The sequence below is a fragment of the Chelon labrosus genome (genome assembly GCF_963514085.1).
Source record: "Chelon labrosus genome assembly, chromosome: 2".
Lineage (NCBI taxonomy): Eukaryota > Metazoa > Chordata > Actinopteri > Mugiliformes > Mugilidae > Chelon > Chelon labrosus.
In genome coordinates, this window is record NC_140338.1 from 25,134,401 (window position 1) to 25,153,468 (window position 19,068).

Sequence of the window (19,068 nt, forward strand, 5' to 3'; positions counted from 1 at the left end):
CCTCAGGGACACAAGGGGGGAAGCAAAACCATAAAAATACATTTGCATCAAATATTGGACAATCTGTCCTGATGATATCAAGAGGGAGGTGAGAACTGGAAGCACACACTGTGCTTTTTCCATTCATCACTGCCCTGCCTTCTCACAGACCAGACGCAGAAGCATTGATTGTGTGCAGTGAATAATGTTACTGGCTGCCTGATCACTCAGTCATGTCCTGCTCAAGCCACACTGGACGGGATTAATGTCATTTGCACCCGGGATATCATTCTAAGCTGCTTGTTTTAATCAAATGCTTTCCTGCTCTCATGTGCAATGATAGCCAGGCAAGGTGGGGCTCTAATAGTGGACTGTGTCAGTATTGAGATGTCATTCTGAGATCATGTTCTGCACCAGCCCTAAAAATTGGCACATTTGGGGAGAAAGGTAAGAACAAGTATGCCCAAAATAAATGTAACCAGAAAGTAAAAGATATTCCAGCCTATTACATTAGAACAGCTGTTTATCTTTGTCTCCTTTCTATCTACATTTGTTTGCTGCCATTCTCTCAATTGAGTCATCTTGGGAGAACATTCCTTAGACTCCGACAGATAGAAACGAGTGCCATGCAACCAAACTAGTAACATTTCTGGGGTAAAGGTCATCTAGAGAAACGACAGAAAACGTTAATTTAAGAACAAGCATATGAGCAAATACACTTTAACAGCTGCAAAAGAGAGCTCCCAGACATCTTTTCTTCTTCTTCTTCTCAGTCTTAGTGGAATGGATTGCTTGCGGGAATTTCTGTTCACTGGCACAACTGTGGGTGTGTTTAAGTACAACAACAACTGGTATGACGACGGACAGCCTTTCAGTTTCAGTCAGAGATGTGGAGAGAGTCTGCAGTGAAAACTGTTTCGAAGTGTCACCGAGTTGCAGTCAGTTGGGTGGCCCTCGCCGCCTGCTCTCCAGCTGAGTCAGTCTGTCCTCCCTGCCCTGAACGTGCTCCGCCCCCATTCTCTGAGCTGTTTCCATGGCAGTGATGTCGAGGTGGGCGTACCTGACAGAGCCCTCTTCTGGACGGGGGAAATAGATGGTAAAGGTGGAGATAAGTCACGTCATCTGTACATTGCTGACAAAAGTTTAAACAACATGAAATGAGCTGTCAATTCCTGAGAAGTACTATGACTCATTTGGTCCCTGTGTAACTAAATCCTACGCTGTTTGTTCTTTCATTGGTAGCTCTAAATTATTAATCTGATTCAAAATTGCATACAATAACTTGGAAATGTTCTCTTTACTTTTCCAGTTCACACTTTTTGAGTTTTATTACACTTGTAATTTGCTGTATTAAATGAAACATTTTAACAGTCCAAATGTGATTATGTGACATAAATTAAGCTCTGAAGTAGCAAGAATTAATTGTTTGTCTCTGTTCATTAAGTGTACTCATCTGCCTTAGCTGCTCAAAGGCAATAGAGTGAAAGATGCCAGCAGGAAAATTCAAGCCACACATGCGCTTCTCATATTTAGTGCGATCCTCTGTTTTTCAATTTGAGGGAGGTACATTTCTAAGATTCGGTACACAGATTAAATCAACCACCCTGCCAGTAACCAGCAAGCGAGAAGGAAAAACAGATGTTTTAGGAAAATAAGCAGATGAGTGGTATTTAATATTCTTGTTCTGTTTTCCTAAACCCAGTTGTGAATCTTAAGCATAAGCACAACGCACCGTGCTATAATACTGTACATGCTCATAATGCATTTAGCCCAAAGGTGGCTGGATGCAAAATGTGAAGCCATTCCTGCAGACTCCACGTGACACATAGTAAACCATGCAATTAAGGATGGACTGGATGTTAAACATCCGTTCAAAACAACATGTTCTTGTTGGGTCTGTAGAGCTGTAAAGTGTTACCTCTCACAGCACTGTGTGGACTGGAGACTGGAGCTGAGCCGGGCCTCTGCAGGTCGAGCTCTGTGTAGAGCAGCTCTCTAGTTTTAGCCGTGAGCAGACTAATGGGGATGTTAACATAATTAACAGTGCTGTCACCGTGAGGCCCAGCGTCCAGGGATGAGGATGGAGGAGCTTCGTGGGAAGACTGGAACACACCTGAAGGGAAAATTCCAAAAGGAAGGAAACTTACCGGCTCGTTATTCCCACATTCACATTATTCACAATAGTCACAATATTTATTATTATTTTTCTTTCTGAGTGTTGGGTATTTGGGGTTTATTCACTGTTTTTCTATCCAATTCGTATATGTCCGACAGTGCTGTATGTGATGGAGATGTCAATTTCCCTGCGGGAACCTCCCAAAGGGATCAATAAAGTTGTCTATCTATCTAGCTATCTATCTATCTATAAGTTAAGTAGTTCTCTTACCACAAGCTGATGTTGGCCTGTGCATTTTCAGTGTAACAGGAAGAGGTGGAGGGGCAGAGGGAGGCAGGGAAGGCAACGACCTCCTCTGCTTACAAGCAACGTCCCCACTGAGTCTGTGCCCCTCTCTCACACAGAGAGGAAGGTCTGAGAACAAATATTTAGAGCATTAGTATTTCACCACTGACACAGTTAAGAGCTTTGGAATCATTTTTCACATAATACTCCATTGCCAGAAAGAAGTCAAAAGTATTTTAATTAAAAGGCTAATAAAAGTCATTTGATGCACCAACATGTAAATGTAATAGATGGTTGAGGTGAAGCCAGTTCAACCTGTAGTTCAGTCTAGACAGAGAATCATATAATCTTAATATGAACAAAACTACCCATTAAATGAAATGAACTGACTAAAAAAAAAACACAATATCTCCTTCTGAAATGAGGTAGAATAGGAAGCATAAAGTACATGAATAAAACTGTCCTTAATGTTGGACAAACAAACCTCGTGGATCTGCAGAAGGTGATGCAGAGTTGTCAGTCTAGAAAACAAAAGAGGGAACTGAATTTGGTTAAAATATTTTTTAAAGAAAAAAAAATCACGCTTGATAAGTTACTTGATGAACTCTACAAGATAATACGGCAATAAGTTTCTTGATTTCCCACGACTCCCATGTGTCAGTTGCTATTAATACCTTTATCCATGGTATTAAGTCTGTTTATTCTTAAACCCTAGACCTCTTTCTCAGACCTGAAAATGACATGCCCTAAACTGAATATATCTAAGCAACTACAGGGTTTATTTTTTTTATTTTTTTTTTTATTTGTGCCATAATAAAGGTAACACATCTACTGAAAAGCTGTAGAAATCACTATATACATATGCTACTGTGTCAGTAAATCAAGATGTATAAACTTAAGATTTCTTTTCCGCCTAACAAAACTACACTTTTAGAGTGAATATTTGTTTGGCAGTGGCAGCTCAAAATCTCCAGAAACCCATAGCACAACATAGTTTGCCACATGTCCATTTAGTTGCTAGGTGCTGGTGTTGTGTTTCATTTGTGCAGAAATGGTCGTGCAGGTTGCCGCATGGTTAGCGCGGATTTGTTGCTCGATGCACACCGGCCACCTTTAAAAAAGGACTCTCAAATCCTTTTCACTTCAGAGGAAGGAGTGTATTGGTTCTTCTTTCAGATGTCATACATCTTGCTTTTTTTTGTTGCGTACTTTCATGCCTTTTATGAACGAGCTAAAACGGACGAATTCAATCTCACCTGAGTGGAGCATCTGTTCCTCGCTGACCGCCACTGCTCTGGTGTAATGTAGCTGTCTAAACCATGACTGCACTGGGTGTCGAGACAAGAGGAGTTGTTATCAGTGTAAGGTTAATTGTTTTTTTTTTTTTTTAGTGCAGCATTGAGTGCTGTTACTGACTTAAATTAAAATGGCAGCATTTCAACAAAAGGCAAAATGAGATATGGAGAGGGTAGACGGAGCAGCCACGGACACAGAGCCTTTAGAATAAACTGATAAGGAGAAAGAATGTGGAAGAGGGGAAGTGTGAGGGCATGGGGTGAGCGGCTAAGGGTGCTGACGAGCTGAGAGGACAGAGCTGAAATCTTTAGAGGTGACAGACGGGGGACGAGAGGCTGGCCGGCTCAGACATGAGGAATCTCTGACAGCGTGTCCCAATTTACAATTTTCCTCCTCCCTGCAGCTGCTAATAACACAGCCAACTGGACCTTCAGATTTATTATCTGTCCGACAGTGTTTCAATGGACACAACGCTACTTTCGGATTCAGGCATAGTCTCATTATCGAACACAAAGGGAGTAGTTTTAATGAAACGCTAATAGTTGAGGAATGACAAACAAAACTCATTTGTGTTTCAATAGGATTCTCCTCTCTGAGGGTTTCTGTCAGTTTCATCACTACTCATTAACTTTCTCAGTCCCCTCTGGCTCTCTCCCTCTCCCTCCCCAGCATACACATGCTCTATAATGAACAGACACACTCCTACACAAACTGTCAGAAATCACAAGACATGCTGTTTCCTCTTCTGTTCTGATGATAATTTACCCGCTACAAGGGGGAAGCGCTTTTCACAACGCATCAGAAAATTAATTAGACACTATGTGGAAAAGTCTCTTCTGAGAGCTTTTTCGACAAAAAGTATCAAAGGGAAAACAACGCCGGCTCAAAACAGGTTTACAACGGACACACGCCTGATTTTTTTATTTATTTTTCCCGTACTTATTTTTTTCTGTACTGGGGGTTCAGCAGGTGGTACCGTCACCTTGCAGTGAGACGGACCTGACTTTGGCTTACAGTCACTTGTGCTCGGTGTTCGAATCTTCTCACCATGCTCCCTCACCCTGTGGTTTTCAGACCAAAGGCATCCAAAGTCATTTGGACCAGAGACTAAACTGCCCATATGGAGGAGACTGGGAAAGCATGCTGTGAGTGCAAGAAGGCGCCACAGTGCAGCAGAGAATGAACTTCTGGTGTAATTTTTTCAACAAAAGGTTTAGTTCTTTGTCCTGTGGCGCGTGGGTAAGGGTTTATGATGCTGGACGGGATATTCTTTAGACAAACTATTACCTGCAGGTATCATTTATTGCTGCTTTTCACCTACCGTGCCAAACCCTGCTGAGCACTTTGGCTGATTTCCTAATGATCCTCTAAAGCACTGACTATTGTAAATCACAGTTACAAAGCAGCCATCAGACTAAGTCATTAGTTAAATAGCAAGTAGCAGTGGGTGTGTGTAGAGGCCAGAAAATTGCTGTTTGAACTGCTGGAGCATCAGCCGCAAACACTGCAGAATTATTAAATAGGGCTGTGTAACAGAGGGGAACTGAGGCCGCTGAATGAAAGACACTTACATCGACATCTCTGGCAGTGTCATTATAAATCAATATTTACAGGGCAAATTTAATAGGGGATCCTGTTCATTTACCCACACTCTACTAAGTATGTAGTCACCCCAAGTTCCATTTAAACCTAAACCTTTAAATACCTTTAATATTCTGACAGGCACTGAGAAACTCTGGAGGATATAGAAAATATATAGCCGAAGTCCATATGGAAAACATACAGAAAATGTACGTATTTACAACTAGATATATGAACTGCAAGTGTTGAATGTATTCCACAAAGTTTGTGCATTTGTGGGTTTGCTAGCTAAGATTTTAAGTAAGATATATTTTTGTGTGTGTGTGGTTTTTGCTCATGCTTCAAAATTTTGAGTAGTTTTTCCAAAAAGTGACAGTAGTAACCTTAGAGTGACGTTATCAATGTGACAATAAAAAAAATATCATATCAGTCACAGCCGCCATTTGGTCATTTATTCTGCAGAATGAGTATTTGCACATTTTGCAGATGATACGTCTGTACTTTCACTTGAGGGAGGTTTTGAATGCATGATCTTTACTCATAATTATGTATTTTAAACTGCCCTCACGCCATCAGTTAAATATTCATATTGAACCTAAGAGTGCAGATAAACCCAGACCTTCAGTTTGAGCAGATCCCTCATTGCACTATCCAGCTTGTGGTTTTCTTTGCTTAGCGAGGCCAAAAACAGACATATGGGACTTGCTCTAGGATATTAAAAATTTCCAGCAGAGTCTCGCTGATGCATCTCCAATCCAATGGCCATAAATATTTCTGACAGCAGGTGCCAACTTCTCAGCCTCAATAATATCCCCTGTTCTCATCCTGACTCTTTCCTTATTCCTCAACATTAATCTCTTGAGGAGGACAGTAATGCTTATTACCATGAGGGGTAGTTACATAAGATTCCATTTATTAGCACAGGAATACAAATAATAACACCACTGTGGGTTTAATAAATGCAAGCAAACACAATATGGAGATTAGCATCGGTGGAGGCTAACCCAGGAGTGATTAGTGTGATGATTTGTGAACATTTAGTTTCATTTCAGTGTATAATGGGAATGATAGAGTGGAAACAAGGCCTGAAGTGAAAGAATGAAGGAATGAGATAGTGTGACACTGCCAGTACCTGTGTGTCTCCAGGGACCAGCAGGGGTGTGGGTGTGGACCTCCCCTCACTGTCCACAGAGGGCGCTCTCTCACTGCCCCAGGAGAAGGAGCGCTGCATCATCGCCTGGCGCTGAGCCCTCAACATTTGTCTCTGACTATCACCTCCATCCCCACTGCTCCTGCCCTCTCTGCCCAGCTCAGGTGGACCTCCCTGGGCTGATGTGTCCCTCAGGGTCACGGCCTGGAGCAGACTCCTCGGGGTGTCGTACCACACTCTGAGCAGGCTGGGGTTCTGGTACTCGTCGCTGTGCCTACGTGATGCACTGGAGACAGATCTGGAGGCACAAGGGCAGGAAGGGGAGGTGCTAGCATAGCTGTACTCTGGGGTGAGAATGGGGTGTAAAGGAGAAGGAGGAGGAGTTGGGGGAGGTGCAGATGGAGGTGAAGAGGGCAGAGAAGGAGCAGCAGGTAGGCTGGCTACTGAGCCAAACTCCTCCCCTCCTCCCTGGCTGGCCATGTCCAGACTCCCTGTACATGAGGAGAAGCTCCCTGAGTAGGAAGACTGACTGCCTGTCGCTATGCCGATCCCACTGTCTAATGAGCTCTGCCTCCCGCTGTCATGGAGACCACGAGGATGTAGTTGGGCAGAGGACGGACGACTCCCGGGGCCTCCCATCACAGCAGCGTAAAGACGGTCATCTGAACTGGTCAAAGCCTTCAGCGTGGAAGAGCTGGATGCCGTCTCACTGGAGAGATGCAGCCTAGCTAACGGCTCCACCCAAAACGGAGGTCTGCTTCCGTAGCTTGCATCTGATTGACTGGAGGAGGAGCTGGAGATGCTGCTGCGGTCGTCCCCGGCAACGGATGTACTGCAGCTGTAAGTGGAGGCTAAGGAGGGTGAGAAAGTCATTAGAGCCTGGTGAAGTGATTCATACGATGGGATGCAGTCAACCACGCTGTTCTGCATAACTGAACCATTTAATCAGTAATACATAAATCATGTCTTTAGTCTGACTCTGGGTACAAAATATTATGACTCTGTCAAATCAGTTTTTAATTAACTGCTCTCATTTGCTTCAGTACAAGTGGTTCACAGGTGTTTCTACACAGTAAGAGCAGAAATCATTATGTTTCTAAGCCCTAACTTTCTCTGGGCTTTGGAGGTAGTCAGTGAAACTGAATCATGGGAGCTCTGACTACACTGGCCTCCACATTTCTGACTAACACACACATAACTATGACAATAGCTTTCCGAGGATGGTGGCGTAAACACGGAGCAGTGATTAATAATTTGTAGCCAGTCCAGTACAGTACACTAGAGATTCAGAATTCAGAATCTGACAGTGGATGGATGAAGCAAGCTAAGGCTGCTAAAGCCTGAAGTGAGGTTCATAGGATGATGTACCTGTGCTGCTGGCGAGGCTGCAGTTGGACAACATGCTGAGTCTTTTCTCCAGCTCTGATGCCTCCTGGTCAAGTCGTTCCTCCACCGAAGCTGGGTCGGCGTTGGGGTCTGCTGTTAATACATACACAGCACATGCAGAACACTGAAGTTGTTTAGCTCAGTATGGCGTGGAAACATGTAATGTCTGTGAAGGTACTCGGTCATACCTAACTGTAATTGGCAGAAAGAATATTCCTACACTTACAGGTGAGTTTCTTAGTCATGCTAGTTTTAGGTGGGCACCACCCACCAATGGTCCTAATAAAACCCCACCAGTCCTTTAGAACTGAATAAATACTTTGAATACTTCAATAGAAAGTCTTCAAGAAACCAAACAAGTCCAGCTGGGGCCCTTGTCTCAGCTTTGCTTTGTAATGTCACCCTATCACTCTCAACAAAATGACGCTCCCCCCTGTGCTTGTGTTTAATAGATCCTTGTGTTCTGTAGCTGCACAGAACTTTCTTTAAGCAAAAGAACGAAACAAATATTTCAGTCTGCTAGAATGGCTGCTAGCGTGGGTCTCAAATTGTTAGCCCAGCTTGTAAATTTAACGTCACCCAGAGGACGTTAAAGGCGCCTCGACTATCTGTGGAAACATCAATTTAGCATAAAACCCCACCAATTACACACCTAATGCCTGCTGTATAGTGGGTCAGGGTGTTTGTGTGTATAGGTGCCAACAACCTAATCCCTGGATCGCTGCTTCTGGACTGCAGTAGCTAATGCTAATTTGCAGATGCCAAGTTTTTTCACTACGCTATGCGGGGTGTCAGCTAACATTTGCTAACGTAGCTAGTGCGCGCTAATTATAGCTACTTGACAGCACTGAATGTTGTAGGGTTACAGTGGGCCCCTAAGCAGAGTGACGCAGGTTGGTGAATGCTAGGATTTAATTTATTTCCATCAAATGAATCAGACTTTCACCACCTATGTCTCTGTACAAATCACAACAGACTGGCCTTGATGAATCTAGTCCCAGTACATGTAAACTTTTACTTTATTACATTTGAAACAACACTGTGTAAAAGAAGAGACCTGTCACTCAAAGGGGCTGCATATGAAATTATGCAAAACTTTAAGCCTTGTTATAATTTAATCAGGTGAAGCCTGAAAAATTTGCTATAACGTCTAAAATAGATTTTTTGTTTTTGACAACAATGAGATGAAGCGCTTCGCTAAAGTGAATCAAATTACAGATTTCTTTTAGAACAAATTCGGAACAATGACGCACAAAACAACAAAATGTACAACACTGGTCTATTTGTTTTTTGACGTTTAATATGGAAACTGTACAATACATACCTCAAATATGTACCTAAATAATAAAACGTCTCCGCAAAGTTTCCAGAGGAGGGAAATGCTATCAGCGCGTACTGTAACTTGGACATCCAGGATACACTGGATGCATTCCAGTGAGTGTAAACGGACGTTTCTTTTAAGTACAAGACTTGAAGGCAACTGCAGCTAAACTAAAGAGCTGCAGAGATATTATTGAGCGGTGAGAAAGAAGTGACTGAGACAACTGGGTCCAGGTCAAACTAGTCAAATACTATTTCATTTTTAAATTACAACTGACTCTGCAAGAAAGTGCTAAGTGGAGTTTGACACTGGTGAAGGGAAGGTCTCCTCTGACAGTGTGATATTAAAAATTTAAAGACACAAAGAAATTGTAATTGATTTTTTTCCATGTTGGCATCCATCTGAAATTTAATGTGAAACTATAAACATACTCAAGGACACGTGTGTGCGCGTGTGTATACTGTAAAGGGCACACTTTCACAGTGCGGCAGTCTCCGCGTCTATTTCAGAAGTTTTATAGAGTTGTCAGATCCTTGGCATGTGTAACTTTTTCGCTTTACAACTGTCAATAATCTCCTCAAGCAAATGCCTGAGAAATTAGCTGCGTCGTTACGACAGCACACGAGTCGCACACAAAGCCACGACCCGTGGGGCATAAAGCATGTGGTGTTTCCGTTAGCATGGCGCCTGACACAAATACTTAACATGTGCACTAAACAGGCAGTAAACCTTTATAATGGAAGTCGCATTCCAGCGTGACTGATTGTTTTAGTTTTGAACAGTGGATCTCTTTTGCCAACGTTATAATTATATCCTGGCTAAAATAGCTTAATTCCTGCATGCGCATTAGTTTAAAAAAAAATACTTGCACACATATTCCTGCTCATATTTTTAGTCGGTTCTGTTTTCAGTTTGCGTGTGTGGTTATGCATGTGCTAATGTGTGTGTTCACCTGGAAGGTTAGGTCGCAGGCCATGAGGGGCCCTGCTGGGGGTGATGCCCCTGACAATGCAGTCAAAGAGGAAACTGATCTGCTCTCCTTCTGCACACGACAAGAAGAAAACACCAGCCCCTGGAAGATGGAAAGGAAAGAGGCATTCAGTACGTATGCTAGATCACGAGTTGAGAGGAAAAAAATTGCAGAAGAAGTTGTAAAATAAATTGTATGGCAGATGTGAAAAGAGAGCTGCAGCAAACAGCTGAAATATTTAAGAAAAACTTCTTTTTTTTTTTTTTTTGCAAGGCCAGACAATATCCACTGAGGCTCAAAAGATAGCAGTATAGCTATTTAGCCAGCCGTAAACCTTTCTACTAAGGGTTACATAAAATGTCTGTCAGTTCAGCTCCTACTCAACCAACACAGAGGTGGCTGTTGGTGAAAACACAAGACCAGCAAAAAAAATAAATAAATAATAATCCATGAAACATCAAAATCTCACACCGTAGAGATATTGAACAGAGAGCCACAAAGTAAGCCCTTACTCAGGGGTTTGGTACAACAAAATCATCTTTGTTCTCATGGAACTGAGAGCGCTGCTGATATAAAAGGAAAACAGCTGAGAAAGTAGAACAGGAAATTGTTCACAGCACTGAACAATGCCAGTCAGTTTTAAAAACGTAAACACATTTATAACACTGTCACATTACACTTGCTAAACTTACTTTTAATGTGTATGCAGCCAGTGCTGATAAAATATGCATCGAGAGCACAACATAGCTGTGTGAGCTGAATAATTAAAAATAGTTTCTCACTAGACTCATCAGTGAGAATTAAAGGTAATGGAAACCTATTAGCGTCATTAGTTATGTGTATTTCATAGTATTCTCTGGAGTCAGCAGAACAGCTTGACATCGGCTCAGTCAGAGTTTCACACCAGGAGGAGATCAAGTACGAAGCTACGGTAAGAGCTGAAGAGCTGCTTGTTTGAAAGGCAGGGTTCTATAAACATAAATCTAAAGCAAAAAGCTGAAAGATGCTAAAAAGCAGAGGTGAACACCAGAGTCTTGTGATACTGCTCTAGGTCATTTATCACTACCAGCGCTCCTTTAACATTACTCTATTTGACAAATATCATCAACGCCTGAAAGTCTACGAGAGTTGCTGTGCAAGCTGTGACTTGCACTGAAATGATTTATGTAGTTTGCCAATGTTCCAGTTTACACACAGCATCATGACATGGACCTCGGCTCATTCTACTCTCTCCTTTGAAACCATCATCATCTTAACAGGCCTTAATAAGCTTTCCCCCCTCACAAACTACCTCGGAGCATGTTTCCAGGTATTGATGGATGATGTCACCACAGCATTTCCAACAGGAAAACATATTCAAGCATTAAAAACAAAGTTAATATCATCTGTTGGGATGAAACAAACTGCAGTTATCTCTGACAGTATTTCCATTATAAACACAAATAGGACGTTGCACGTGTTCCTCATTTACTTATCACAAATAGGATCTGGATCCTGCTGTGTGAACGTTCATCTTAAAAGGAGAACATTTTATTTTCAGTTCTTTGTACTGAATACACATAGACGCTTTTCCTTTTCTGTAACGTCTCCAACAAATGTCTGTGTGCGTGGGACTGGCGTCAATTTGCCCACAGAGCAACTTCCACCCTCGACTTATAAATATAAGCTAGCAGGTGGCGTCTCGTAATAAGTCAGTTTTGTCTATAAGCTGTTTCACCACTTAAGATACTTCATCACTTCTCATGACAGGTGGAGATTAAGAGACATTTTGACCTCTGTAGGTCACAGACAATAATGTCAGCGAGCTGGTGAAGTTGGATGAAACTCTCTGATCTGGAACACAGATAATCTGAAAATACTAAAATAAAATAAAAAACCCTTGGGGGTAAAATCATATAATATTTTATAGTGCACACAATAAAAACACACGTGCAGCCACATACTACAAGAGGAGGTGTGTGTGTTTATGTCTGCTGTGAGACATGGAAAGATTGCTGACATAGCGTGTCGGCTTAAAATTGCTTTTATCTAGATCACATGGCTTGCCGGCCGTCAATACTGTGCAGAGGATCATTTATTACTGCGTCTGCATGTGCGCTAGAGATGTACGTGTGTGTGTGTGTGTGTGTGTGTGTGTGTGTGTGCGTGTGTGTGTGTGTGAAGGTCCGCACGTGTTAGCTAAGACTCAGGCTCCGCTCCAAATATGATCGATTACAGAACACAGCGGCCTCATTATCGAGTCTAATAGAAGCTGGCGCTCTGATATCACTCTGTACATTAATCTGTGTGCATGTGACTGTGCAACCGAAAGCACAAGTCCAGCCGGCATCCCAGCATGAAGATCTCAGTCATTATTGAAGTACAGGACGACACAGCACAACAGCCTGCTGTCCCAAAGAACCGGTCAGTTGGCTCTCAGTTGGCTCATCTTTCAACAGTAAAGAGGCTTGTCGTGTCACTGTGGTGTGAAGCCAGAACTCATCCGAGGCACAGCTGACTTTCAAAATGCAGCTATATCAGAATTAGGTGACACTAAGACCCGCTGACTGGTTTGATCGGGCTAAAAAAATGACCTCAAAGGAGCTAAATTAGGCAGCCGAAAAGAGCTCTTGATTCGAAAAGTGTAAATTACAGCACTATTAGTCTCTGCCGCTAATTGTTCCACACCGTTTGCACTGATGATGGCCTGAACTTGTAGTCCTGGAGGACTGGAAATGTGAGAGGGTGATTTCTCCAGTGATAAATGGAAAAGGGAAATTAAAGCCAAGAGGAAAAGGAGTTTTCTCGTGATTAAAAGTGGACTGATAAACAGTATAATTTCCTCTGCTCCTGGAAACGGTTAATAGCACTGTGAGCTTGAGTAGATCCAACCGCTCTTTTTTTATGGCTAACCCTGCCAGAGCATACATGTGGGTATGATTGATTTGTACTGTCATCTGCACGCGTTCTCCAGTTGCACAAATAAGCTCATTTGGAAGCCGTGTTGACCTGCTCCTTCTCGTGAAAGAAGCACAGATATGGTAAAGTATTGAAGAATTCCCAGTTTTCCGGTCTTTGTGTGTGAAGTCTGCACTCCATAAAACTAACGCTTGGTGCTGGAATGTGTCACATGTACTCACCAAATACAAATAAACATGTAAAAATGTAAACCAACACTCTGTTTTACCTTCCACTCACGCAAGGAATGTCACTTGCTGACTTGACTCTCACATCTCTCTCCTTCAGTCACTCTCTGTTCCTGCTGCCATGCCAAGGGGGCCTCTCTCTCTCCCTCTCTCTTTCTGAGGCCCCAGTGCCTGATGGGTACTGTGCAAATGAGCTGCAGGCTAAAGATTGGGAGTGGATGTGTAGCTGCTGGGAGCTATGTGATTGGCTGGGTGTCCACTAGAGGGGAGACTGGTATTTATAGACGCTGCTCATCAGATCGCTGAAACCAGAGCCCCTAGACCTCGTGGTTATTCTTGTACACACACTCGAAAAGACAGACATCGCAAAAGTGCACCCAGGAACCGTCGACTTCAAGAATCCTCAAAAAAAAAATGACAGAGGGGAGTCATCTTGGTGGACGGAAGAACTAGTGACAAGCTTATTTAGAGATACCTACCAATGGAAACCTGACAAACTTTTCTCGCCGTCCATCTCTCTCACACACACACGCAAAAACATAAAGCTGCCTCTCATTCTTTACATTCATGCCCACATCAACTGGACATTCAGAGGATGCTTAAACCCTGGTAACCACACAAACAACCACATATACAGTACAATCGAACGCACACAAGCACACAGCAATGCTTGTTGAGCAGGTGTGCAGTGTGGAGCGTTCATACATAGAAAGTCATTTCTCACCTGGATAAAATTACTCTATAAACTCCTGCAATAAATCACAGGTTTTTATATCAGTCTATTAGTGTTTGTGTGACAGAAGAGGAATGGAGGATTATTTATCTACGGTTCTTGGTTGATTTGATTTAAAAGTTAAACCTCGGTTACTGTCACCTCAAGTATCTGTCTTTTAACGTGTGTCTTTCACTTCAGCCTTTACCCACGACGTCCAGTCTCTGGAGTAAAATTGTGAGCAAGACTTAAATTGAAACTGTTTTTTTTTTTTTTTTTTTTTTTTAGGTCCTTCAACATCATACCTCCAGGTACTTGAAAAATCAGATATGAATAGTTTTTTTCTGTGATTTCTATAAATGTAACAAACTGGACCTTGCTCTGATTGTTTTCTCAAATACAGTCTCTAGTTTAGTCTCTTACGCCAGCGACAAGGACATGCTATAAAGAGTTTAGCATTTTATTATCCATTAAGCACTTTCTTATTATCTACGGCCATAAATGAATCTACCAATATCTGAATGTTCCCAGAAAAAGAATATAAGCCGCTATGTATTCTTCCTCTTTCAAAACATTATTTCCCTCTGCGTGTACACTGTTTATACAAAATGCAACATGTCTTTGTTCCTCCCATGGCCGTTCTCTTACTGACTGTCAGTTATAGAGTACACATAAAGCTTTTTGGTTCTCAGAGATTCACATCAAAGTGAAGTTGTGGTATCTCTGATGTTACATCCTCATGGTTCAGCCAGTAGAGCAAAAATATATAAAACACAACAGATTAAAGGATTAAAGGATTTGAGGTACTATAGAATGATGTATCTGGCTGCAGCCTGTAGTGTCTAAATAAATACAAGCTCAGTCCACTAGGTACTCACAGTATCCACAGCGAGTCCCACCCTCGAACACGAAGCCATTCGGGACGGCACCATATCGACGCAACGCCGACAACTTCCAGTGGCCGATGACGACGGGAGGGAGGCCTCTGGTGACAACCAACAGGTTGTTGCACAGGTGGAGGGAGGCAGGCCCACTTTCCAGCTTGGTACCTGGTTCAACGGTGACGCTGAACCTGTGAACTGAAGGAGAGAAATAGCATTTGAGAGGAACGGAGAAAAGTTTGTGTTCCACACATTCATCAAGCAATGACAGGCTTTTGAAACGCCGTTGATCGTAAAGAACATCGATCACGTAGCAAATTAGGAGGCGCAGAAAAACAGAACAACGTCGCACACGCACACACACATATGTAACTGATGGCTGCATTAATGATGATTAAACACTTCTTGAAGCTCTGCTGGCTGCAATTTGTCAGCGCTCAGTTTGTGCAGATGGCATTTGCTCAGAGCCAAGGGCTGTCTCTCTCAAAGCCTGTATCATACACGATAGTAGCCTATACATGAGAGTATATACAGGATGTGCCCTCAAAGGATTGCAAGCAGAGCCAAGAATCACAAGAATTATAGCATTGAGTCTGCAGCTTGATGAATCACCTCAAAACCTACAAAAGTGAAAAAAGACAAACAAAAAATAGCCCAAAATGAATCAGTTAAGCATTCAGTATATAATACATTTAATTAAGTTTTACACAGAGACTTGATAAAGCAAGCTGTGCACAGTGCATCACCTCTGACTAGACTGAAGGACTCCACCAGAGGGAATCTGAGCTCTGTCTGTTTTGCATGGAGCTGAACCATCCGGTGTGTAGCTGAGGATTACATCCCCGTCACTACAAGTGTTACATTTATGTAAATGTTTTCTATTGCATAATTAACTGATGTAGAACCAAAGGGCGCTCTGAAGGCAGAAAATGTGAAAAAGTGCTGTCTAAAGTTGACCGAGCTTTACAGAAGGAGCTTAGAGAATAAGACTCTCCTTAGTTAAAGAATGCTGCAGTGATGTACAAGAAGAAGTAAAGGCTTAAAAGACGTTTTCTAGGTCAGCTTAAAGTAGTGGAGGATTCATTTAAAAGAACTGGAGACTGAAGAAAACTACACTGTACAATACTTGGTTTCAGTATTTAAACTGAAGAATCTATAAATTCTTAGATGCATGTTTAGAGGATAGATGTGGTATCGTAGGTTTTATTTAATAGTCAGATGAGGCTGAAAAGCATAATTGACGTTAAGCTGGAGGATGTTCTTAGTCATTTATATATATTGTAAAGAGCACTCGTACAAACTGTCAAGACAGCCACTCTGCGACTTAAGAAGTGAACGATTACAGATAATATTAATTATTAATATTATTAATAGGAGGAAGCCTTGAAAATGTCTTTCAGGTGATATCACGGAGGAGGAATTACTTGATTACTTACTAAAAACGTTTAGACTTGACCGTCTGTGATGCACAGAAAAATGTCAGTTCAGTTAACATCTTGGCTGATAAATGTAGTTGAACACGAGACTGACGGGTTTTTTTAGCAGGTTATTAAAATTCATGATTGACAGAACATTTCTCAATAGCTAAAAAGCCAACCACTAACTTCTAATTGAGAGCTTTTCAGCAGTGGATAAAATGCTACTTTGAGTAATTGGCTCAGACTGAAGTAAGACAGCACACAAAGGCTGCATTAAATCCAAAAAGGTGGGCTTTTGGAATGGTCTTGAGGACACTTTTATTATGCAGGTGAAGCCTCAAACATTAGTTCAGTAAAGACTGTTCTCATAAAAAGTCGTGTATTTAGGGTTATTTTAGAACACACACAATTGTGTAATGGAAACACTATTGGGCACAACTGAACCATACACTATAACTGCACTTGTCTTTTATGCGTGACCTCATATACAGATCTCCTTTTCCCCACAGCTCTTTTCTCTCCACTGAAAATAAAGTTGTGAATTTGAGACAGCAGATTTTGCAGACAGAGAGTGGCTAAATGGATGGAAGACAAATCGTATGTGTCTGTGAAAATCCACCTCTACCAGTGACAGAAAGTTCTCTGATCCTTTCAAATTGACAGAATGATATTGCTATGGGATGGGGGTGTCTGGTCTGGTCTAGGTGGGTGCTACATGTCTAAGTAACATCCACATGAATGCCAGGTCAAAAAGTTTCTCAGGAGAACATTGAATTGTCAAAAGATTGGCTGTGTGTGGCTCTCTGGGATCATTCCTTCTCTTGGTAGATCCAGTAAACTCTCATCTGATTTTAAAAATCCATTTCACTCAGGTGTGTTACCTCCCTGTTGAACCCCTTCAACTCACGGACCAATCACTGACCTTCTCCCAAGCTGTAGCGGATGCGGGCATCCCAGGCCAGCAGGGCATCACGGTTGCTGAAGCCCAGGACCAGTGTGTGTGCCAGGCAGAGGATGGAAAGCGTGTAGGATATCCCGTCGTAGCCGTGCCCTGCCTCCACACCACAGATCCCCTGAAGGAACAGAGTGAATTGATTACGTTGACAGTATACTCCTTCATGTTGCCGTTTTTTATGTGTTCTCTTAAAGGATCGATGCGTTCGTTAAAGTCTCTTATCTGAGGTCAAGTAAATTCTGACTTCGTGTCTGGATCCTTTTTCTGCCACAAACTGTGAAAAAACTGAAACATGAGACTAAAACAAGAAAAACAATCTCAAATGATATTCTGGATCACACATGTGGGCCCTGGTTGGTTTTCTGTGTTTGCCATTCTTGACAGATTAATGTGACTAACCTTGTCCTGTCTGTCCACATTACAGTACGTGACATCAGTCTCATAACAGCAGTATGAAGGGTGAGGTTTGGGAGGAAAATGCACTAAACAGCCGTAATAAACCTTCCAACTGCACAGATGAGCTGCGAGTCTTTGGCGTGCTGCTGGACGTACCTCCAGTGTTACACTGAGCCTCTCTTTGTGTCCGCTGCCCTTCTCCTTCCCTTTCTTCTTCTCCTTGTACACCACCAAAGACAGACAGTCTGATGAGGACACACACAGGGAGAGAGAGAGAGGGACTCAAAGTTTACAGACTGACAGACCTAAATTTTGCATTTCATAGCAAAGTGCAGAACAACAGACGTGCCACTTTTTGCAAAATCCCTCCAGAGTGCCTGCTTCAACTAAGGCACAGCTGTCATAACAAACCCTGAAACAATGAACTGATCCACTGGCACAGCTGATAATGAAAGTCAAGTCCCACACTCAAACACACACACACAGAGGGCAACGCTGAGTGCATTATTGTCACCACTCTTGCCAGTTTCTTCAGGGACAATGCCCCGGGAAGCTCTTATGTCCTCACAGCATCTCAGATGATGTTCAGATTTTAAGACATGTGGTTTCCATTCCTGGCAAACTATCAGGCCTCTCAGGCAATGTCACATTTTATGATTTTGTCTGGAAGGCTTTCAAATAACCTTAATGCACCAAATAAAACCCCTCGACATTTAATATGAAGGCTCTGAATTTATATTTATATTTTATATTTATATATTTTGGTCACTTCACCTGATCTAGTTCATGTGTGTCGCAACACTCTCACGTGTTGACGCGGATATGTTGCGCTATGCGCTCTGCGGCGCGCAGCCAAGACACCAATTGGCAAGTTGCGATTAGTTAAATTGCAGAAAATTGGAAGAGATTATTGCGCCGCGAATACCCACATCTTTCTGTCGCTGTGAAAATGTGCAAATCTCGAAGGGGGTGCTGCAAAAATAGAAAAGGTTTGACACATACCTGCGACCGGAGAGGGCTTCCGAAGAACGACCCACCGAGTCTTCCACTGTGGAGAAGTTTGCAAAGAAACAATAAATCACCAAATGGTTTCTTCAGGTTGGAATGGAAGATTAGGTGCGTATTTTAAAGCGTGAAATGAGACGGCAAGTTGAGGAATTAACCTTTTTTCCATCTCTAAACTTGACTTGTCCCTCCGCGACAACTGTATCCGTCATCTTCTGTCATGGTTCCGAGCAGCAGCTGTGTGTGTGTGTGAGAGAGAGAGAAAGGGGTCACTTTTCAAAATAGCCTCTACAGGACAGGGCCCTCTCTCTCTCTCTCTCTCTCTCTCTTTCTCCCCCTGCAGTCAGACCACCAAGAGCCGCCAGCCTCTGCCAAGTTAGTACAGTTGTCATCCCGCGTCAAGTGCTTATCGTTTACAATGGAGCTAATTCGATTAAAAGCGCATGACTCGCGTACCTTTCACTTAACTCTTCAGACTTCCACCGGGCCGGG

The 19,068-nt window shown here is 42.5% G+C and overlaps 1 protein-coding gene across 1 annotated transcript; it reads right to left on the reverse strand.

Moving 5' to 3' along the window:
• Positions 1–895: 895 nt before the first annotated feature.
• Positions 896–18,788, reverse strand: dok7b (docking protein 7b; the record flags this gene model as incomplete). Its single annotated transcript, XM_084553862.1, has 12 exons — positions 896–1,090; positions 1,861–2,092; positions 2,865–2,901; positions 3,637–3,708; positions 6,390–7,258; positions 7,776–7,883; positions 10,067–10,186; positions 14,800–15,000; positions 17,143–17,293; positions 17,728–17,816; positions 18,574–18,619; positions 18,735–18,788. 12 exons carry the CDS (start codon positions 18,786–18,788, stop codon positions 919–921), a joined length of 2,151 nt encoding a protein of 716 aa, XP_084409988.1. The 3' UTR covers positions 896–918.
• Positions 18,789–19,068: the final 280 nt, after the last annotated feature.